The sequence below is a fragment of the Poecilia reticulata genome, chromosome 4 (assembly GCF_904066995.2).
Source record: "Poecilia reticulata chromosome 4, P_reticulata-male-v2, whole genome shotgun sequence".
In the NCBI taxonomy this organism is placed as follows: domain Eukaryota; kingdom Metazoa; phylum Chordata; class Actinopteri; order Cyprinodontiformes; family Poeciliidae; genus Poecilia; species Poecilia reticulata.
Genome location: NC_088833.1, coordinates 25,166,959 through 25,191,114, shown reverse-complemented (window position 1 = coordinate 25,191,114; position 24,156 = coordinate 25,166,959). Strand labels below are relative to the sequence as shown.

General features: G+C 39.8%; 1 protein-coding gene across 1 annotated transcript in view; it reads left to right on the top strand.

The window, feature by feature from the left end:
• Positions 1-21,715, top strand: part of LOC103463816 (protein-glutamine gamma-glutamyltransferase K-like) — a 31,851-nt gene extending 10,136 nt beyond the window's left edge. Inside the window, exons 2-14 of the mRNA XM_008407420.3 lie at positions 3,695-3,984; positions 4,097-4,288; positions 14,503-14,754; positions 16,310-16,428; positions 16,505-16,612; positions 18,456-18,633; positions 18,712-18,850; positions 18,938-19,130; positions 19,221-19,374; positions 19,500-19,784; positions 20,531-20,691; positions 20,803-20,939; positions 21,060-21,715. Of these exons, the coding sequence (XP_008405642.1) occupies positions 3,696-3,984; positions 4,097-4,288; positions 14,503-14,754; positions 16,310-16,428; positions 16,505-16,612; positions 18,456-18,633; positions 18,712-18,850; positions 18,938-19,130; positions 19,221-19,374; positions 19,500-19,784; positions 20,531-20,691; positions 20,803-20,939; positions 21,060-21,219 (2,367 nt within the window). The 5' untranslated portion in view covers position 3,695 and the 3' untranslated portion in view covers positions 21,220-21,715. The remainder of the gene's footprint in view (positions 1-3,694; positions 3,985-4,096; positions 4,289-14,502; positions 14,755-16,309; positions 16,429-16,504; positions 16,613-18,455; positions 18,634-18,711; positions 18,851-18,937; positions 19,131-19,220; positions 19,375-19,499; positions 19,785-20,530; positions 20,692-20,802; positions 20,940-21,059) is intronic.
• Positions 21,716-24,156: the final 2,441 nt, after the last annotated feature.

The following is a 24,156-nucleotide window of genomic DNA, read 5'->3' as shown; positions in this document are numbered from 1 at the left end:
TCATTAATAACAGTTTATTATGCAATAAGTAAGAGTGAGAAGGAGAATATATGCTAAAAAAAACTATGTTTACAAATACTTACTGTACTTACAGAGTAGTCTGAAATGTTTAGATGAAATATAGGTGAACAGATTTTCCTCACTATTTTTCAAGAAACTGGTAGATTTTTTGTCTCCTTCTCACCCTAAATTAATGCGTCATAAACTGGTGTTTAGATATTAATTAATAACATATTTATGAACTATTTATTAACCACCTATAAGGTGGTGCCTTATTGGAAAGTGGTATCAGTTTTCTTTATTGGTCTGAAGTAATGTCATGTTTTCACCAGCTGTAGGTGGGAAATCATCATATTTAAATGTATTGAATTTGACTTTATTGTCATTCTTCATTACAAGGTTGCAGAATATTTATTTATTTGTTGTAAAGTTGTAAAGTGCCTGGCCGTAATGAAGCGAGTCAAGAGAATCCTGGAGATCTGAACTTGTTTTCATTTTGTTTGTTTTTCTCATTTACTATTTTAGAATAACAGCTTTTTTTAATCCTTCAAAAGGAAATTTCTCAGAAATATCCAAGAAACAAGAACAGACCTGTTTCATTTTAAAAGCTGCACTCCTCGATGTTTTAGAAAACCCACTGGAGGTTTTCACACCGACGAAAATTCTCGACCTCGATACGGCGCGATCCGATCCACGTTTTGATGTTTTGCACCCAGTGATCGCCACGGCGATCTGCGTGCGGATCGTGGCGCCTTCATCCCAAGAATGACCCAAAGTTTCATGAGACCGTTTTGACATTCCGCAACAGCGAGATGAGCTTTGTGCCATTTCGTCAGACTCGGCCGTCTCTCTGCTGCAGCCCCGCCTTGAGTTTAAATGACAAACAGTGCAGCTGGAAACAGTCAAAATCTCTACGCATGTGAAACTGTTGCACACCAGCTAAGTTTGGATGCCACAGATGCTTTCGCAGCCTGACGTGTTGAACGAGTTTGTGGCCTGAACGCTTCAACGTCATGCACCGCTACGATTTGATCGTTTATCCTCTTCAGACGGGACAAAAGTCATGTATTTATTTAATCACACATTCTTCAAGGACTTTTTACTTCCCCACTGAAGAGGAAGATATTAAAGAACAAATGGCTGAGTGGAAAAATATGAAATAAGATAAATATTATTGGTAAACTCATCTAAATCTAGGGCAATGCCACCATCCAGCTGCTCTTTCAGCTCCACTGCCTTCTTTCTGTTGCAGTGAGATTAGTTCATGAATGTTTTGCTGAAGCTTACCCACGATGCACACGCAACATTCTCAGTAAAATAAATCACGTTTTTATGCATCATATCTAAATATCTCTAAAGAGAATGATAAATATGAACACTTCTACACGTTTATTCTTTTCAATTTATTCTCTAACGTTATTTATTCAGGCCCTGCTGGTGATCACACAAACTTACTTGCTCACATATGGGAACTTAAAAACTGTGGATTTGTGTGAGCATAGAAACCATTTCATTTGCATCTCCAATAGTGCATTTTCAAAAAACAACTGATTGATTCTGAAGATGTTTTAGAGGTTCAGCCCCCACAGTTCGTAAGGTGGAATCAATGAGAAGTAAATTATATGCAAATTCTTAGTACAACCCCGGATTTACACGCTGATGTAATAAATTAGCCTTTATAGTTCATTTCCATGTCGTTGTTTGTGTTGTCAGTATTGAGCCCAATTAATTCAATGTTATCTTGCATTTCTTTTTGGTATTCAAGCACAATAAGTTTAGTTTTCTTAATATTTAGAGGTGTTTATCTACACCAAACCAAATACTTAAAATGTTCAGCTCCCTTTCAGCTCCTTGACATTTAGTTAAAGACTTTTATCCAATCAATTGTGCAGTGGTTACATTTGTGCAGTCTGTGGAATAGGATTTTATTTAGTTCAATTTAACACTACACTTGTTTTCAATCTCATAAAATTCACTTAAAAATACCTTAAAGCTGCAGTAGGTGAGTTTTATAAATATATGTATGTCACATATATGTATTTCTTAAAACTTTCTCTGTGTACTGACAGTATAATACGAGACAGATAATCTCTGAAAATAAAATCAAACTCCTTTTTCTCCTCGCTGTGGTCCTACTGCCATCTGCAGAAATACACAGAAACAATCAGTCAGAGTCGGGAAAATGGTCTTACACAGGTCGCATTTTCTTTACAAATGTGTGCAAATCTTTTTCAATATTACGCTAATGTCAGAAAAGACACAATTTCGCAACTGCGGTGTTTCCACTAAATAAGAAATGAAATTAAAATCACACTTGAATGCGTCTGAGTGGGTACAACGTCATTAAAAATTATGGTGGCGACAGATTTAAACGCACACATTTATATTTCAGACACAGCGCTAGAGCTCGTCATCAGCCACTAGAGGAAAAGTTGGCGTCTTATTCAGGCGTAGCAGTGACAAGCTTAGAGCCTTTCTGCCTCATTTACAGGCAGGGCTACATGATTTCTGCATGTGCTGACAGAAATGAAGAAAAGTAGAGCTCCATAACATGACCTTATCTCCCACTATATGCTAAGCCATCTGCACTGGTGAAGATTAACTCGCCTCAGCATCCTTATTTCCAAAAGTGGCCCCAACAAGAGGGCAGACTTTTCTGCTTTACATGACTAATTATTTGTTTTATAATTATTTTTACTACTTGGATCAGAGCTTAGACTGTTCATAAACTTTAGTTCCAGAAAATGACAGTGATAATTTGGACAAGTGTGGCTCAGTGGGTAGAATAATCATCCTGCAGAGGGGAGGAAAAAAAAAGTTGTTTGTTTTTACACTCTGTATCCCAAATCACACACAACATTCAGGACAGGCAGTGATCAGAACCGAGGCTCCAGAGTTGATGGTCCACAAAATGTGCTTCAGTTCTCCACTTTTGGACTTCAGCATTTTTAGACACCCCAAACGTGTGGCAAGGTAAACAAAGACGAAACAAAAAGAGACCGTGTGACAGCAGCTCAGGAAAGAGGTAAAAGTGGAGCGCATCTTTCGTCCACACAGAGGACGAAAACAAGCTGTGGACAAACAGAGGACAGGAAGTCAATAGATGAATCTGAGGCTTTCTGTGAAAAAGCGATTAGAGAGACAGTCAGGGCTTTACGACGTCCCCGTCCCCACTTTCAAATGAACTGATGCTTCATATAAATAAATAAATAAATGTATGGCCAAGACACCAAAAGCATAACCAGGCAGAATGTATTTATTTTGTTTATTCGTATTCCACGTTCAGTTTATGAATAGCTACAAAAACGTGTCTGTATGTTTGCTTTGTCATGACCATTTCAGGTGAGATATTCCCCCCTCCCCCCCACACAAAACAAAAAACATTTGGGAGTCTTCTGTAATAAAGCTGTCAGTCCACATCAGAGGATAATGTGTTGATTCAAAGAATTAAAAATGAAGCGAAACTCAGCTGCAGCTCCGAAGGAAAGCCAATTTCCTCTCTGCAGAAATTAATTGGACAATAAATTAGAATAGTTAGCTGCTGTAGTTTAATTAGATGCGATGATTTTATTTTATTTTTTTCGAGCATCAGCTGCGCCTGGAACCGCAAGGAGAATTATGCTCAGCAGTATCCATTCAGAGAAGCCTAACTGTTCTGAGTTTTTCTTCTTCTTCTTCTTGTTCTTCTTCTCAGGATGCCACCAGTGATTCACTCAGTCAGAGACAGCTCCGCCGTCGGTCGGTTCCCAACTGTCACTTTGCCATTTGTGGAAGAGGTGGAGGTGGAAAAAGAGGAACCGGCAGAGAATGACGTTAACCAGGAGAGCGCCTGTCTACGGTGGCTGCGTAAGGCGTGTCCGTGCTGTTATAAACGGGCAGACGACGACGACGCCACGGAGACCGTGGTCACCGGGGTGGATGATCCAGATAAAGAGAACGAGGCAAATGGAGAGAAGCCAACCACTGAGGAAGGCAATCTAAATGGTAATACGAGAACACACGTCTCAAGTTAAAATGAAAAAAAAAATAAATAAAATATATATATATCCACAGCCACAAGTTTAACTTTCAAAGTTTTCTTTTGTGCTTTTCACAGCACTCCTTCTGAACGTCCGATCGATAGATCTGATGAAAAGCAAGACGGGAGCGAACCTGCTGGAGCATCACACCAACCTCTACCAGAGCGACAAGTTCGTCATCCGCAGAGGGCAGACCTTCCAGATGTGGATAACCTTATCTCGACCTTTTGACCCCAACACAGACAAGCTTCATCTGGAACTGAAAACAGGTTGGTGGAATAAATCCAAACTCTAAATTCAAAACCACGTCACGGATCCCAAAAGGAACTTGGGATTTTTGCAGCGCCTTGTCTAAAACATTTACGTCACTCTGGGCTTTTTCTAAAAGATTTTTTTGGCACTATTGGCCCTGATTAAAACGGCCTGAGACCGGGAGTCAAACCAAGGACAACCGTGTCTGACTCTCTGCACCTGGTGCCTGATCTCCACCAACTGAGCCACTTGGACTTTTTGTTTTGTTTTACAACAATGTAGCAACAGATCTGTAGCACACACTGAATTTTATGTGCTAATGTTCAACCCTTCTTTACTCTGATACCTCCAAGTTAAATCTAATACAACCAATTGCTTCGCCTATTTAGTAAATGATGCGTAATTTGAAAGGTGGAAGAAAAAAGAAAATATGGTTTTGAATTTTCCACCAATGAAAATCTGAGAAGTGTGTCATTCATCTCCCGAGACAGAACTACCCAAAGCTACTTTTCGTGTCTCCACCAACTACACAACTGAAAACAGGTTGTGTAGTTGGTGAAAAAGGGGGAAATTATTTCCCCCTTTTTAAATTTTTTTTTTGACGAAATAGTTTGGTGCTACTGGAAGTTGAACCATTTTGCTTTCTATGTTCAACCTTGTATATGTGTTTTTTTTTTCTTATTATGTAGATTTCTGCTCTCTAGATAGACTCCGTTCTCTGGTTTGGTAACTTCTGTGAAGGATTTGATTGGACAGCATGGGTTCTCTAAAGAGAGTTGCTTAAAAAAATGCACCACACACTTTTCATATATTGATATTGATATACAAATTGATATTTTCGTATATCAATTTGTAAAGAAAACATCCAAAACTGCACATCCTAATATTCTCCACTTCCACTTATTTTAGCCTTTCAATCTCACAAAATCCCAAATAAAAAAAAGACATTTAAGAAGAAATAACTCAAGGTTCGTAAATACTCTCCATTTGTGATCATACCAGCGAAAGGATTTCACAAAAGGAAAACTGTCTAAAAATTACATTCCTGTTAGAAACAATCTCCCTCCCCCTGCTCGCTAATTAGCCACGTTCTCCACCCTTAAACTTGACTCCTGAAAAGCCATATGTGAAACTTGGCTGGCGCTGCACAGCAACACACGACTCCTGAGGTTTCTGCTGGCAGCAGGCAGGGGAGGGTCAGATTAGAAAGAAACTCAAGTATCATTTGCACAAAAAAAAAAAAGTCAGGCTTTTAAAGCGGAGATATTTACATAAATGGAAGAATCTCATGACTGCTTAATAATCTGGGTGGCGTTAAAGCAGACCGCAGCACGTTAAAGTGTTTGCACTATTCGAATAAAGAGGATTCTTCAAAACCTTTCATGAGGATGTGTCCTACGGTTTGGATGCAAATTCTCAAGGTGACGACTGCTGGAGCGAGCTGAGCTACAACAGGTCCTATCAGAGGACAACGTAAAGCATGGATGCAAAGCAATTTATATATTAATCAAATGAAATGTTGACAAGAAGAGGTGATTGTGTAAGAAATGCCGTCTCCCCAACATGAATCGGAAAGATGTTACTGTCGTCCCAATACAAAACATGAAAGATGTTTGCCTGATCGCGGCTCTGCAGCGGCAGGAAGTGAATTAATTTGAGGTGGAGGCGTAAATGAACTTGACCGCTTTGTGTTTTACCTGAGAAAGAAAACGATGAAACATTAACAGGAAAAAAAAATAATAATAAGGTTTTAAACTGAACAGCTCATTACTTTCATGGACACAAAGTTGATTTTTTTTTTGACAAAATGTACACTTACAATTGCTTTGCAGTTAATTCCTCTGTTTTAGAGTCAAAGCAGGAAGTGGTGCAGACACATTTTCCTCCCCATATTGTTTCTTGTGGCTCAGAAATCTGTGATGTGATTTTCTAACCATGTCAGATTTAAGACGGTCTTAAATGAGGGAGTCAGAATTGCTTTTGTTTTTTGCGGCTAATTGTGGGAAATAATAAACAATGTGAGATGCTTTTCGTTAATAGTGCACAAGAGTATTAATACAACTTTTTTCTTTTTTGTTACTTTTGCCACATTAAAACGTCGAACGTCACCGTATTCATCAAATAACGGCATTGACCGTTGGGATTTTATGCAACAGAACAACACAAAGAAGTGCAAAACAAAGGGAAATTATCCATGGTTTTTCCACATTTTTCACAAGTACAAATTTAAAAAGTGCTTTTATATTCCACCCCGGGAGTCATAATTTTGTACAACCACCCTCGTCTGTAATTATTGATTTATTATTTTTCTCATTCTTCTTCCCAAAAACAAAATTGTGCTTTGATGTAAACCACAACCTCTGGTTGGCTGGACGCTGAATGTCATTCACCTACTAATTAATAGTAATTTAGAACAGAATATAAGATAATCATAATTTACTGCGGTGGAGACAGACGCAGAGCCGGCCCAAAGAATAAGTGAACTACAACTAGATCTATGGGTCTAATTATTTTTTAGACTGGTCATGGCTTAAATAATATTACATTTTATTTCACATTTCAGCGTGATTGACTTAAAATATTTTAACTTGTTTCTTTATTTTATTTATTTCTATTTAGGAATTTGGCAAATTTACCTTGTAAAAGTTAAAAGAATAATAATCTTCTGATCAATTGGATGCAACACGTTTCATATTTTTATTTGTATTGGAGCTTGTAAATAAAAACTTTAAAAAAAGAGAATGAAGCTCCAACTTTAAAAAAAAATAGTGTTAATTTGTCACACGTTATCAAATAAAGTTTGTCACACTTACTTTATTCACATTTGTTTAACATGACAACCTAATAAATTTACTTGGATAAACTTAGATTCTTTGTGGCAAGTTAACGCAATATGTTTAAGTTGTATCACTTGTTTGCGTCATTTAAATAAAGCTGGTTTCCTCTCCTAAATCCCATTAAATCTGTATTAAACTTCAGTTATTGCTCTGGTTGTTGTTTACACAAAGAGGGGCCACATAATGAACTTCAGCCCGAGGCCCCCCACGCAACCTGGGGCTGAATGAGCCCAAGGTTAGTATGTGCATTATGCCGCTCTCTGTAAATAAATCATCTTTTTCGGTTTCGTGTTAAATATTGTTTCCTCCAGGAAGCCTGAGTAAGCTGCACTTCATCAAAGGAATAAGTGAAATTTATGATGAAAATAAATATGTATTTACTCAAAACGGCAATATCAACCCTTCGTTTTTAATTAGATGGCTTTGTTTGAGGTCGTCACTAAAAAAAAAAAGCCGAACCGACGCTCAAAGAAAAAGACTTGTTTACCTTCTTGTCTGTAATGTTTCATAGTTTCATCTCCTTGTTTAATTTACAAAGACAGGCTAATAAACGGGATGCATGCATTGGCCTTTGCATTCCAGCCACGTTTCAGACTAAGTGTTTAACGTTAATTAGTATCACAGGTACCGTCGAGCTTTTCATCAGTCATTCAGGACATTTAAAAGGAACAAGCTTCCTGCTGGGTCATCTGGCATCGTGGTGCGCGGCGCACTTAACACGAACCGGAGCAAAGGCAGACGAGAGCTGCTTAAGGAGCTCAGAAGGAAGATTATGGATCGTTATCTCGAACAGATAAGTGCGGGACGGTTGGTCACAAAAGGTCATTTCAACCTTGGGTTAATTAAACAAACCCCATCTTTTGGAGAAGAAGAAGAAGAAGAAAACAATCCAAATCCCATAACGCCACGTTTAAGGTTTGCCGGTAATGATCCGATCATCGGCCTGGTTTTGAGCCGTGTAGGTTGCAGGGATGAAAAGACAAAACGCCTTCAGAGGGCAGGCTACCGTTCACAAGTCCAAAAGTTTCTGGGGATATCCGAGAGGAGATCTTAATCTGACAAAACGACGTCGAAAAGCGTTCAATCCAGCCACAGCCTGACCTGTGTTCATCCAGATGTAGAAACTTCAGAGATTTATGGCAGGATGGCTCACATATAATGTAAAATATACGTTTTTGTTTCTCTCCAGATCATAAGTAAACAATCAAAGGAAAAGTTTGATTTGAATATGTAAGAAGGAACAACTTTAAAAAATGGCTGTAAATAATTAACGCTTTATTTGAAGGGGTGTGCATAAGACTGACATGACACTGTCATAAACATGACATAACACCTGTTATGAATGTGAAGGAGTCTTAATGAATAGTTATGACTGTTGTCATTAAGTGTCATTCGGTAAATAATGACACTTTTAATGCAAAGTTGCTCTAAAAGTTGCATTAAAAGTCCATTAAAAGTGCCAACTCTGCATGATTTTGTAAATTATGATAATTTAATTTTACTTAGAATAATAATCTATACATTTTTCTGAAATTAAGCCAGTTTTGGCTTAATTACAAATGAGTCATGTTGTTTTTGGCCATGTTTGAGCCTCTGTATACTGTCAAGGATTAGTCTATTACTAAATCAGTTGACGATCATGTCAATAATCGATCCACGACGATTAATCGTCCCAAACCACATAAAGTTTTCATCAACTTGTTTGCATTCGTGACGCTACCAACAAACATGGCTGCAGCTGCACAACACACGCCGCATCACGACTTACAAGGCTCCTCACAAACCGGCGTGAGAATTAAACGCTTGTCGCCGCGATTCCTGCAGCACATCGAATGTTTTCAGCACAAAGGGAGAAGGACCTACACTATGCCACATACAGTATAGATTTACATAAAAGGGGAAGAGGCAGAGGAAGGAAGGGGGACTTTTGGTTACCATTGGTAACGGCTCTGTTGCTATGCTCCTGCGTTTTAAAGATACAGTTGTTCGGTGTGTTGCAGACCCAAGAATCCCCGTTTTCCCAGCATGTCTGCTCGAAATGCTCCCAGCAGCAGGTGTTGCGGACCGAGCTGCTCATGTTTTTTTTTTTGTTAACCCTCCCTCTGCCTTGTGTTGACTGCAGACAGATATAGAGCCCTCAATTACAGCCAGGACGCTGGATGGGAGTAATTACACCATGTCTTCTATTGTAAGGAAAGATCTGTCCAAAGATGGCAACATTCTCTTGTTTAGTTTTTCAGAAAAAAAAGAAATGTATTAAAATGATTCAGTTAAATTTTGCTCTTTTATATAGAAATTATGACGTCACTCAGAGAGTGTCCTCTGTCCTGGTCAGGCAGAAAGAAAAAAAAAAGTAAAGACTAATAAATAAATAACACAGCCACAAATGTTCCTGTTTGCCAATTTTGCTTTATATATATATGTATATATACATATATACATATATATATGTAAAGTCCTTGTTTATTGAGTTCTCAGTCTCATCCGTCCCTCATTCAGCTCCTCATTCCTCTGATGCCTCCTGCTTCCGCCGTTGAATTCTTTATTTATAAGAAATGACATTATTGTTTTGTGGATTTACACTGGAGGAAAAAATGTCAATGAATCCGGCGATAAACAAACCTCTGATAAAAACTGCTGATAAAGCTATTTTTTGCAATGCTTTTGAAAAACGAATCTCCCTTTTTTTCTTTCCCCAAAGCACTTCACGCAATTAGCCGATCTGTACGGCCAGTCAGATTTAATTTAGTGAAGTTGTTTCTTCCTGCCTGTTGTCTATCTACTCTTATGCCTCTCACTTCTTTTTCCCGTCTGGAACTTTCCTCTCTCAGTCTCTCTCTCATCTTCCCCTCCTTCAGATTCCATCTATTTTTGTTCCAATCCGGTGAACTCACCTACGACCAATTTTATGGCACTTATGCTTTCTTACCTGTATAATGTGTTTAAAAAAATTAAGCTCCATACATATTTGGGAAGCTGGGTTTAACCAGCTGACTCATGTGAGTGTGTGTGAGTGTGTGTGTGCGTGCGTGCGTGTGTGTGTGGTCATCCCTTGCTTTGAAAAGGCAAAAATAAAACATTATCCTGATTTCTGCGTCTGGAGCCGACATGCCTGTTCTGCTAATCGCTGTGCGTTGAGTTTTAACAAACATGCTGACGGTGGTTTTGTTCTCAGTCCAGGCTGGTGTTCGGGTAATCGTGGAAAACTTTTTTCCTGGTGTGTAAGCAAAACTATGAGACAAAGAAAACACGAGTAAACACAAAGAGATGTTTTTAAATGATGGATTATGAGGTAGAAGAAGTGAAATAAGTAAAATAAATTGTCCAAACAGAGCAGAGTGTCATAAGGTTCTGCAGAGATCTGCTAACGAGCCATTCGTCCATTCTGGTGTGTCTGACTGTAAGTAATTACAAAGTTTGTCATAATAAACTAGAAGTCTCGTTTGTCAGGTTTAAAGTATCTGAAAATATTTAAAAAGTATTTGAAAATGCCGGCTTTTAACCAGGAATTAAACATACTTTACTCATCAAGCCCACATTTGTGTTTTTAGAAATTGGTTTGGTGTGATATTCTAATTTAAATTGTCATGTTTTTATTAGCAGTATGCAGAAAATCACTATAACTAACAGGAATAAAGGCTTTCAAACCTTCAGCTGTGTGTAATTAATCTACATAATTTAATAAACTTCCTGACTTTCCTATAACATTTTCACTTATTGAATGTGTTTATTACTGCAGAAACAGCTGTGCTGCTCAGTTTAGTGGACAGATTATGCATCGCATTTTCCCCTCTGACATGATTACACAATTATTTTAGCCCTTAGTTGTTATTTACCTAAGTTTTTTTTAAACAACAGGTTGCTATTTTATTACAGGAGTGCTGACATACTGCTGAGAGCCTGCAGTCAGTCGTGAAGTGTGTCATAAGCACACAACATCAAATATACAGTGCGTGTGAGATAACAGAAAAAGCAAAGAAACAAAACACTAAGGTTTAAAAAAAAAAAATAATAATATATATATATATATATATATATATATATATATATATATATATATATAAAGTCTATCTGAAAATGCTACCTACAGTACAAATTCAGAATAGCATTGGATATGTATGTATATCTGTATATTTGTGGTAGAATTTGAAAGTGTGCTTTGGAAATATATATTTTTACACATGCAAGGTATATAAATATTCTGTATATGTATTAAAACGTTTCATATAAAAGCACAATTTTACTTAGAAAAATGCAGTCTGTTCAAAATATACTTAAGTAGATTATGTTATTTCTTGGGTTTTCACTTAAAAGGAAGTGAGATTTGAAAAAAACAAAAAAACGTAAAAGATGGAAAGATGCATGTCAGTTCAAGGTGTCTGTTTATAGAACAATACTGACAGTGAAATTTATACCTCTTTCCGCATTTAAAGGAAATGTGAAACTCGTTATGATGGAGCGATATGACATTGACTAAGCCGATGTTTTGTTGTGTATTTTTTTGTGTATTTGAAATAATCGTTTTCTGAATCGAACAGCCAATATTCTCTTTTTTGTGAATACGGGACAGCAGCTGTTATAAGTTTATATATTTCTGCTTCTTTTCATTCATGATTTCTTCTAGTTGTTGCATAAACTATTCATATTTATCCAGTGAATGAAATAGAAAAAAACAAAAAACAAATTGAGTATAATGTCATCCCAATTAGCTAAGTGCAGGACTTCTTTGTACGAAATCGACCACGTTAAGTGATTAAAGGAAAAAGGGAAAAAAAAGCTATTCATTCATCCAGATTTTTGTTCGACCAGATCTCTGTTTCCTGCTTGCACCCGCTGCGGACTCCAAGCACTTTCAGCTCTGGAAAACAAGCCGCCCTGCAGGAAGGCAGATCGCAGGCTGAGTCAAAAACAAACAGTTATTTGTAAAAACCCAGGTGAAAGCCTCTGACAGCTAAATGTTCTGCCTGTTTATGTTCTGCTTTCAGAGGCCTGAAAACCCCCACTAACAGCTCAGAGTGGCTCTAAATTTCACTTAATATCTGACATGGTTTAAACGAGAAAGACAGAGAAACAGAGAGAGAGAGAGAGCTGCGATTGCACTCTTACAGAGTCTTAAACAAATTGCCATAGACAAAATGGGCCCACCAGCCCTGGGGAAGATAAATGCGGCTCTGAATCTTTCAGTGGTGGCGTCAGTGGATTATGAGACGGGAAGCGAAGATATGAGGTATAGCTGTATGCAAAGCTGGCATTTGGGCTTTAGAGATGTGTGTGTTTGCGTGTGTGTGTGTGCGTGAGAAGAAAGTTTACTGGCTGTAGTTTATTTACAGTTTTGCTCGATAGATGGGATAAGTAATCGTCTGTAGCCTCCAGCTGCTATCGGGGAAGCACTGCTGAGTGTCAGGAGGAATGGTCTGATGGCACATCTCCCATCAACACTTTAAGATTTTAACCATGCAGCACCTGGTTTACTGAGAAGCCATTGTGGTATTTTAGCCTTCTTTTTTTTCCACATTGGAGAAAAAAACATTAGTAGCAAAATTTCCAGCAACATATTTTGTAAAACAAAACCAGAAGGTGATCAAAGAGGCTTCTCTGGTTCTGTCCCAAGTCTTCATGAAAGCTTTGAATCAAACTACAAATCCAACACATACATAATAACACATACATGCACATATACATATAGATATGTAAACGTACATCAATGCACCAACAAATCTGCTGTATCATCTACAGATCAGAGCCTAAAGCTGCAGTAACTTTACTTTTTTTTACGTTTTTGTTAAAATTGTTACTATGTCGTGACAGCATAATATGAAACAGGTGAGCTGTGAAAAACGTGAACACCTCTGCCTTCCCTCAGTTGCCAGCTAGAAGCAACCAATCAGGGCCAAGAGGAAGGTCTTAGCGCTGTCAATCATCTCGTGTGTACGCCGCTCAATACCCACCCTGCCTCCCTTTCTTTCATTTTTACACACATTTATATACTTGTTATATTTTTCTATTTAAATGGGCAATGTTTTTACTTTTCACACATTTCATCATCTAAATCCCTCAACAAACTGATGTGCACAGACTTTAAATCACATTTTCCTCTCATCTTCAAAGCATTTTGAATTTTCTTGTTTCAACACCTTGTGCATTTTTAACCTTCTTGACAATTTTATTTTTTTGCTAATAAAATTGGGTCAATCGACGGTGGCATAAAAAAATACTAAAGATAACACGTGTTTGTCAATCACATATCATAATGCAATATTATTGTGAAACAGAAGAAAATAGCTTTCTTCTTTTTTTTTAAATCAAGAAAAATTTTAATGAAAATACAGATAGAGAAATATTTTGTGCGGTTCAGAAGTCATGCTAAAGTTTAAGGGGGTGTGCAAGTTTTTCCCTGGGGCAGTGAATACTTTTGGATTTCAGAGTCCTGTTCAGACGCTGCAGGCAAACTCTGACCTTTCATATTCTGCGTATTCAGACCACGTGAACTGAGCCGTGGCATCGACCGACTTGCTTCTCTACAGTATCCGGTGTCAGTTTGAAAGATTTTCCCACCAGAGAGCCCATCTCTGGTGCCGAGCCCGGCGGTGCACAGCCAGCTGCCACTTCGATGCGAGTCGGCAGCTCGATGTGTTTTCAGACACAGTGGACGCTCCCTTTGTTTTTTCTTTATTCGTGCTACTGCGAGCAGTCTCCCGATTCCTGGCACCCGATCGGTCACCCGTCTGGTCACGACCGGAGCCGAGGAAAAATGTGGCGTTTCCTGACTGGAGCGACAAACTGGATATGTTTTGGTATTTGAGAACAGCAAATTAAGATGAGGCCACACCGCTCAGGGGGGAAACAGGACGGAAATCACAGGAAGCTGCAGCTTTTTCACACCCTGCAGCCACAACCTGTGAGGGGATTTGTTAGAGAAAGAGGAAGATATGCTACGTTTCTATCAGCTGTCAATGCAGCAATACAGAATTTAATGTCAGAGAAGGAAGAAAGGAATTAGCTTTAACAGATCAATAATCTCCAATGACACCAACACGGAGAAAACTAATGTCTTCTGTGCACTTTGGCAGAGCAGTTCTGAGGTAAAACTGTCTCATCAGGTGTGTGTGCGTGTGTGTGTGTGCGTGTGTGTGTGTGTGTGTGTGTCTGTGTGTGTGTGTGTGCGTGTGTGTGTGTGTGTGTGTGTGTGTGTGTATTCCAGATTATGCACTCAGTTTCCTGCCTGTTTGCTTTCTGTTTATTCAAACCCAGCAGGTATTCATGTGTGGCTTCAGTTGGGGTGAAAAAGCAAAAGCAGCCTTCCTGAGCCAAACAAAAGCTCAGATTCTGTTCCAACATGTCTCTCGGTCCCTCACACCGTTCACATGCGTGTGCGTTTTCTGTCTTCTGCTCAGGTCCCCTCCCTGCGGTGTCGAACGGAACCCACGTCATCGTCCCTCTGGTGAAGGACCTGGAGGACGGTCGCTGGGAGGCCGCGGTCGTCCAGCAGGACGACAGGAGGCTAAAGCTGTCTGTGAATTCGCCTCCAACAGCTGTGGTGGGCAGGTACCAGCTCACCGTGGAAACGAGCTGCGCCAACGGCCCGGCCACCTCCAGACACGACCCCGCCAATGACATCTACATGCTGTTCAACCCCTGGTGTGAAGGTAATCTATGACAGACGCACTCGGTGGATGAAGTGACCCCAAACCCACCAGGTTCAGTCCATGTACCACTAATTTCTGTAGACCTTGTGATAAACTAACCATATCAGCATGGCTCTCAAAACATTTTACTAACATATTTTGAAAACTCTTTTGTATTCATTCTCCTTGACTGTAACCGTTCTTAATGATCTGACTGCTTTAGGAAGTTGCCTGGAAGTCGTGGCATCAGCATCATGTTTACTTTAGTTCAGTATAAACAAGGGCTGTCAATGGATTAAAACATTTAATCTGACTAATCGCACTCCAGGACTGTGATTAATCACAATTAATCACTATGTTGTAACTTTTTAAGCTTTTTTTAAGCTTAAAATCTAAATATGCACATTTTCAAAAAATTTTCAAAAAAACATTTCATAGACGAGACTCAGTTTTTATATTAAGGAAGTTTTTAAAAGCATTCATTTTCTTTTAAACGTTAATTTTGAAATGTCGGGCTGTAACCTGTGGCTACATGCTACCTTGGTTTTATGCAAATTTCCACCACTGAGTTTTTTTTTAAAAGCGAAATTTCCTGCAGGGCTGAACAGTTTGACTCTCCTCTCTCATCTCTTCACTCACGTTTCTGACCGCAGTACAAGACCGTGACTGTGACTTAGTGAACCCTCAGCAGGAGAGAGGCTTTTAGCTCAAGATATGTAATGCGATTAATCTGCATAATGTGATATTAATGCGTTAAATGCGTTGTCGTTGGCGGCCGTATTATAAAAGTAGCTGTTCTTTTGCGTATTAGCTATAGGACCAAAATGTTACTTTTCAGCATTATGCCAAAAACTACTGTAGAGAAAAAAATCCGGACTGTGGATTCACTTGAACACAATATGAAACATAGTGATGGCAGCATCATGCTGCTGGGATGCTTTTCTTACAGCGAAAAATTGAAAGAGTAAAATACATGCTGACATTTTGAGAGAACATTTTAGCTCACCTTTAACAATTATCCAGAGGTAAAAATCAAATGGATAACAGCAATACACATTTGTGTGTTTTGAGTGGCCCAGTCAAAGTCTAGAGCTGAATCCACTTGAGAACCATGAATCCACTTCGCAAGTTCAGACTATACTACATAAAATCCCAATAAAAGTCATTTGTTTGTCAGAAATGTACAACATTTGTCAATAAATAATAAAAAGAACTTGTGCAAAAATAACATCTGTTTTGTGCCTCGCGTCATAAAAGCTTTTCATGTCATCTCAGTCACAGCACATCTCTGAGCAAACATGTAGGAGGCAATGTTTTTTCTTTATGCATGATTAGGACATCTGCTCGGCAATAATTCAAACAAAAGCTCCCAGTCGAACTGGAGCGTAAAATGCGGCGCCTTCAGATTGAACATGAAAAAGATTACGCTTTTAATCTGCCCGGACGCAAGGCAACGTGGTTGGAGGGAGTTGTTGCCATATTTGCTACTTCCTGGCCAAATAAAATCTAAAATGGCTTCTGGTCGTTTTTATTTTAACTTCGGTTTTTGGACGACTGTCCCCACTTGCTCTCCCAGATGACTCCGTCTTCCTGGACTCTGAGGAGGAGAGGCAGGAGTACGTCCTCAACGACGTTGGACGGATCTACTACGGCACAGATCTTCAGATCGGAGAGAGGACGTGGGACTACGGCCAGGTGAGGAAGACGACGCAGCATCCGTGTTGAGCGGAATCCATCAAAACTAACTTCTGCTCTGCTGTGCTTCTCCCAGTTTAACAACGGGATCCTCGCCGCGTGCCTCTTCATGTTGGATCGGAGTCGAACCCCAAACTCTGGTTGGGGCGACCCAGTTAATGTGACGCGGATCATCTCAGCCATGGTGAGGAAGGAGCCGATCACCTGTTCCCTCCTTTATCTTCCAACCAAACCAGCAACTGTTACTGTTTTATGCAAAAATAAATCTGCTGCTTTAAAGCGGAAAATTCTTTCTAAATATGTTTTTAAGCTTTCTCTTTACTGCACAGAGAGGAGTCCGTGCAACGTCACAACGTCGTCGACATAAATCAGAAACAATATGTGTACATGTGAGGGGTGGTTTTTGTTGCCACGTTTTGTTCTTTGCAGGGCAGAGATTTAACATGTGGTAGAAAATAACAGTGAGATTCACTCCCCCGGGTTTCTAGAAGTGTTTCTGAGCCTGAGGAGTGATTTCCACTTCAGAATCCTGTCTCCTTTTAAAGCGAGGTTGCCTGAGGGCTGAAAGATCCAAGCCTGGAATATTTTTTACTTTTTTTTGCAGCCTTGTCTCCTGTGTAGAGACGTTTCTCCCGATGATCTGAATACTTTAATGTTAAATTTGCTACTCTACAATTTAACTTTAGACTATAAGACGATAAAAGTCTCTCTTCAACCCCTCCATAAGGGTTTTATATGCTCAGTTTCTGTTAATTTTATTAATTTGCTATGCTTCAGATTTACGTATCGGGGTACGTAAATCTGTTGTTGTTCCAGTTTTATGCCAAATCCACATTTCAGCTTCTTTAAAACAGATTTTCATGTGAAAACTCTTAATGTTTTTATGACATGCGTATACATTTTCTGAATGTTTACTTCGATCAAGAAGCTCAACCTGTTAGTGTGCAACATCATATTCATGTAAAAATGTATATAAGTGCCAAACATCCTCGTGCTAGCTTGTGAACAAGTTTGCACATCGAAGTGCATATTAAGCAGTTGAGGGCAAACAATCATGTAATTCTGGTAAATAAGCTTTTACCTTTCTTGTGCATCACAGCTATTTTAATAATGAATTACAACATTACTTTTCGAGTGTTTCTGAATCTCATATAATTGAATTTCTTTTTGTATTTTGATGGTAAACAGCGTTGCTTCTGTTCTTCATGCTAACAATCAAAAAAAAGTTTTTTGGTCATTTAGTCCGACATTTAGTTTTTTGTCATGACATTAGTTACAGTAATTGTGTCGCTGCGCTGCTTTGTTTAGATATCAACCCTTAAATTGTATGCAGTTGAATTTTCTTCAGTTTGTTCTTTAACATTTCTGGAAAATGTCATTTCTGGGGCTCCTCGCAAAAATGTCTCGGTACTTCCACTTTCTGCTCATTGCGCTAACTCTGTGTTTGTGCTGGCCAGCAGATTTAAATTACAGACAACATCTGAGCTGTTATTTTAGTTGCTAACCTGTAGAATAGTCTGAATTAAAAATTAGAAACGAACAAATGTATTTAGTTGAAGCTTTTTCAATCTGCCTCTTTGTTGGAGTTGAAAAATCACCTAAAAACAACAAAACTCCATTTAATCTTTTGGTTTCGGGGATTTCAGTTTATATTACGCATTAAGCAAATTGCATATCACAGTCATGTTTAGGGACATTGGAAAGGCAGGCGTTATCAGTAATGGATCCCCACAAAGGCTTTCTGTGTGTACGTAAAAGTGAAACAGCAGTCAGCCAGCTCTCTTCTTTCTGTTTTCATCAAAACATATCAAAGGTTTACCTCTGAAGAAAAACCTTGTGTACATCTTTCTTTCACTCCCAAAATGGAGGGTTTTCAAAGACATCAATAGGGAGCTGCGCTCACTTCAGGTTTCTCCTGTAAAGAAAAACGGCACGTTTTAGATAAAGTTCTCAAAGAAGCACTCGTGATGGTTTGTGTGCAACCCGCACCGCATGGTAATAAATTGTAATTATGTCTTGATTTCTAGGTAAACTCTCCCGACGACCTCGGTGTTTTGGAAGGAAACTGGTCAGGAGACTATTCACAGGGAACTTCCCCCACTGTGTGGAGTTCAAGTGTGGAGATCCTGAAGCAGTACTATGAAAGCAGGGGAACGCCCGTTCGGTACGGCCAGTGCTGGGTCTTTGCTGGTGTCTTCACTGCAGGTCAGCTGATGCGTCTTTGGTTTGATGTTCCAACAAAACCGTCTTGAATAGACGCTAACTGTCGGTGTGCCGTTTCAGTGTTACGTTGTCTAGGCATTCCTGCTCGAACGGTGACCAACTTTAGCTCGGCGCACGATACCGACATCTCCTTGACGACTGACATCTACCTGGACGAGGAAATGGAGCCGATAGAACACCTTAATGCAGATTCTATCTGGTACGCCAGAGTTCATGACATACACGGGTTCAAGAAAACAACAAAAGAATCTAAATTTAGACCATTTCCCATTTCTTTTTTTGGTAGGAACTTCCACGTTTGGACCGATTGCTGGATGTCTCGTCCAGACTTGCCCCCTGGCAATGGAGGCTGGCAAACCGTCGATGCCACACCGCAGGAAACCAGCCAGGGCATATTTCGCTGCGGCCCGGCTTCCCTCAGCGCGATCCGCAATGGTCAGGTCTACCTCAAACACGACTGCGCCTTTGTGTTTGCTGAGGTTTGTCGGATTCTCAGTCTGCAGAGGAATTTTATCTCGTAATATTTTAGAAATGACTGAAAGACTGACCTGGTCCCATGCCTCTTCCAGGTGAATAGTGATAAAATATACTGGCAGAAGAACAAAGATGGCACCTTCCGTCAAATCTACAGTGAGAAGAACACTGTGGGTCGCTCCATCAGCACCAAGGCCGTGGGCTCAGACGAACGCCTGGACATCACACACCTTTACAAACACCCAGAAGGTAAAACCAAAAAAATTATGACACAATCTTATGCAATAACTCCAGCAACTTCCAAAGCTGTCACGGCATATAATCAATTTATTTTAAATTTGCTCAAAATGTTTGTGTTTTATTTTTTTCATCAGGTTCAGAGGAGGAACGTATTGCCGTGGAAACCGCCTGTAGCTACGGCTCCAAAGCAGCCGCCTACTCGTCTCCAACAGCGGAAGACGTCTCTTTAGAAGTGATGATGCAGGGCGACGGTCCCAGAATGGGGGAGAATGCAGAGCTGACCATCAGGCTGAAGAACGTCAGCTCGGAGCCGCGCACCGTTACGTTGCACAGCCAGCTGTCCGTCATGTACTACACCGGAGTCCACAAGGACACGGTGAAGAAGGACACAGTAGACGAGGAGATTCTGCCCAACGAGGGTGAGCAGCTGGGGCTCCTCGCAAACGGCCTCACTAAAGTATTCTTTGAACTTTTTTATATTTTTGTACATTGCGACCAAAAACTTTAACTTATTTCATTTCATTTGTTTGTATATACAATATCCCGACACAAGTAGAAGTTGAAGAAAGGCCGTAATATGTTATGTTATAAAATAAGAATCCGAAAGGTGTCATCGGCATTTGTATTCGGCATCCTGACATCCTTAAAGTAAGGAATTGTCTTCATAAATCTACCTGTGCAATTTTATCAAAGTACACTAGGAAAAGGCAAAGAGCTCGATTGTATTTCCTGTCACAACACAGTGTAGAAAACATAATTTTTTATAAAAGTTAAATACTACAGCTCTAAGACAAACGTGGTACAGACATACGTGGAATTGAAGCAAAAGCGTTTCTGCAGAGTATGAGTGAAAGAGGATATATATATATATATATATATATATATATATATATATATATATATATATATATATAGTTAGTGTTAGTTTACAATGAGACATGATGCAAAAAAGTTTAAGATGTCTGAATATCTCTACAAAGCAGCGAAAAGTTAAAACCACCGTCTGTCGTCTCGCTAGCTCTACACAAACAGGACTGATGGAATGAATCGTTGAAACTTCCTCGTCCAACAACAACTAAGTCCACCATCTTGAGACGTTGATGCCTGCCAACCTAAACATTCTCTAATATCTGCCCTATTTTTATATATTTTTTTTTGCATACAGTGAACGAATTGACTTGGGAATTGCAGTACGACGTGTACAAGAACCAGCTGGTAGATCAGGCTGCCCTGATGCTAACGCTTTCCGCCAGGGTTAGAGAAACACAGCAAGTCCTGGCGACCCAGTTCGGCTTCCGACTCAGGACCCCAGACCTCGTTATAAAGGTAAAAAACAACAACAAAAACTCCACAGAAAGCCAGGAAATGATGCCAAAGCAGCAGGAGATGGAGTTCCAGCTCTGATTTTGTTGTGTTTTCTGTTTTACTGTCACGCAGCCGGTTGGGAAGGCGGTGGTGGGGCAGAAGATGAAAGTGGAGATTTCTTTCACAAACCCTCTACCCCTGGTGCTGAAAGCAGTGATTTTTCACCTGGAAGGAACAGGCCTCCTACCTGGGAAGAAGATTCCCTATGCGTGAGTCAGGAGAAACATAAACTTAATATCGGTCCTGAGGTGTTTTTTTTTTTTTTTTAATGACCTGATGTCTCTTCCCCCTTTTGTGTCTGCTACTGTCATTTCCTGTTCTCCCTGCAGAGATATCGGAGGACATGCCTCCGTCTCCTTCACGGAGCACTTCGTCCCCACTCTTCCCGGACCGAGGAAATTACTGGCTTCTCTGGACTGCCGGCAGCTCACACAGGTCCACGGCGTGAGCGACATCAACGTGGAGGACAAAAGCAGCGCGGCTTCGTAGGGACCTGCCAAGTTCTGACAGTCAATTACCCGGCGTACTGTGGGCTGATTCCTATCGCCAACCCGTGAACTCCTCTCTCCATTTTATTTATATGTGAAGCCAGTATTCAGATCTCGCAATGTATTCCACCCGCAGCGCCGATTAAATTTGCACAAGAATTGCAAATTTAAGGATTTCAGGCGGAAATCTGATACGTGTCCACAAAGAGCGGACGCTTTAATAATATCGGACGAAGCCCAGTGTGAAGCTTGCATCACTCCTTATATGGGCGACGCAACCGTGTGCAGAACCATGATAAATGCAGCTGACGTGACCAGCGGAGGTTGGACCGGCTAAGTAACTCTAATGAAGGAAATGTGCTTTAGCTAAAACAAGATCTGTATTTATGTCTCGTTTTATGATTCATCCATGCAATCTATACCATTCCTGAAAAACAACATCTACAGTACTCCCTGTTTCAAATTTGTTTGCATCAATAAAAGAGCAATAGATTACAGACTTGCGTTTGGAGATTCAACTATAGATTTCCGCGTCTTCGAAGGCAACTATGAGCAAAAAAACGTTCTGTGTCTTCATCCACAAAGGGACCGGGTAACAAGATGTCCTACATGCAAAGACTTGTTTATCTCAAAGACTAGGATGCCCCCCCCATCCATGTATTTGTCAGTGTTACCCCCTTTTACTGAAATAACTTCAGTGAGAAGCTACTTGTAGCCATCTGTCGGAGTCTGACAGCAGTCTGAAGAAAGCTTGCCCCACTCTGAGGGGATTTACAACCTGTTTCAAGTCTCCCCTTAGCATCTCAGCGGCATCAGGACCTGAATCTAGTTTCTTTAATTACATTTGCTTAGACAACCAGACCCAGGCAGTTGTTCTGAACGTTTTCCACCTGCAGAGCATCTTCTGTACATTTGATACACACATTTGGCGTCGACTCTCTTCAACAGTCCGGAGCACCAAATTAAATGTCTGAGGTTGAAACGTAGCAAACATCCTTCACAATGTCGAGTGAGTAGTTGTTACCTGATGTAACGTTTGGCTGTATTCGTTTTAAGTGATGAGAAAAGGGGGTGTGGCTTAATTTATTCCTCACCTGAAGCTGATTCCCTTAACTGCATCTTAAGGAAAACTTTAAAAAGGTGTTTCCATCAGTTTGTTTCCAAGTTCAGAGACCGACTGTGGCAACACGATCGTTTAATGCTGAAAGACAAGGTAATCATAGAGGAGCAGCAGTGAGCAGGTTCTGGTGGGCAGAGTAGCAGAAGAAAACAGCTTAAACACTGTGGTGGAAAGTGACAGAGGAGCTAATCAGAGGAGGTGTGGAACAGACTGAGAACAGGGGAACAGAAGGAGAGAGGCCAGCTAACGCAAAGGAACAGAAAAAACCAATGGAAAAGAAAAAATACGGATAAGATACATAAATCTAAAAGCACAAAGACAAGAAAAAGAGAGTAAACAAAGAAACTAAACACAAAGGAATTAACTCATTTGGTAACGCCTGTCACCAAATACACTAACAATGAACACAGGCAGATGAACACAAAAGAAAACCAAAACACAAATATCCTAACCCGATATTTAATTTATGTCACTTCACTTTTCAGAGTTGTTCAAATTGACATTCAGTAATTATTTGTCCAATTAAAAGACAAGCAAAAAACAAAGTGTCCTCATTCGTTTCACTTTCTCTGAATACAGAACAACTGAAAAGACATTTCACAAAGTAAAGGCAGGTTTTGACTTTAACACAGTCAGCGGACAAGTCAGTATGAAACAGAAGTGAAAATAAAGTCAGCAGTGGAAAACATTACGCCGAGGAGGCAGCGTGCGCCTGAGGATGTGTTGTTTGTAAAACTACTCAACTCTGCAGGAGGAAAAAAAAGCGAGTTTCAGAAAAACACGGTGTCTAATTCATCAAAGAAATAACAGAGAACTCAGAATACACAGCTTAGAACAACACACCCTTAAAACAAACCAGTTGTTTTTTCTAAAACGTTTGCTGTGCTATCAGTAAGTACACAAATGTTTGTTGTTTTCTACACAGAATACGCCTTAAACCACTGACCAATCGCGTCACTTCATTCTGCGCTTCATTTGTTGTTGTTTTCTTTATAGTTTTACCGCTGTATTAAAATGATTTAACACAGTAAATGTGTAAATGAACACAAATATTGTGTTAAATAACATTCAGACAAAAACTAATGAATTATTAGCACAGGAAATTCGTGCCCTCCTTACATAGACACATCATTGCTGGGTTTCAGATGACGTAGCACCAACATCACCCAATGCAGATGGAGGGCAGGAAGTAAATCCAGCTTCAAAATGCCTAAAGTCTGTGTCCTGTACTAATGCTCCAACCATTATAAAAGAGAGAAAGATAAACGTTATTTTGGGTATTAGTGTAATTGCTGTGATCCATTTTGCTCGGTTTTGGGGGTCTGGAGAAAATCCACTTTCGGACCCCCATCTGAATTTTGCTCTTCATCCAGCAAATTGTGTTGGGTTTTGACACAACTGTTGATATGAACGTATGTTTTAAGACTGTACAGTACAAGTGATTATTCCTGTAAAAAAAAACAAAAGCACAGTGTAAACATTCAAAATCAAAAGGGTTAAAAAAAAAAGTCTAAAAAGCACTCATTATGTTATATCTCTATAAAAACTAACTGGGATGCTCAAAATGCGAGGGAGGGGACAAAAAGGCTAGTTTTATGTAGGTTAAATACGATTTCACCTCGCAGCTGAAGCAATTTCCCAACCTTTAATAAAACCCTTTGCTCCCACATAGAGCACACGACCCTTTCCCTCCCTGTGTGATTTCTTTACGACAGCCCACAGCTTCTGCCTTCGCCTCATTGACAGAAAGAGGCCAAGTCTTCAGCAAAAGCTTCGTGTTGTGTTGTCTTTCAAATGTCGACTCAGAGGCTCTGGCAC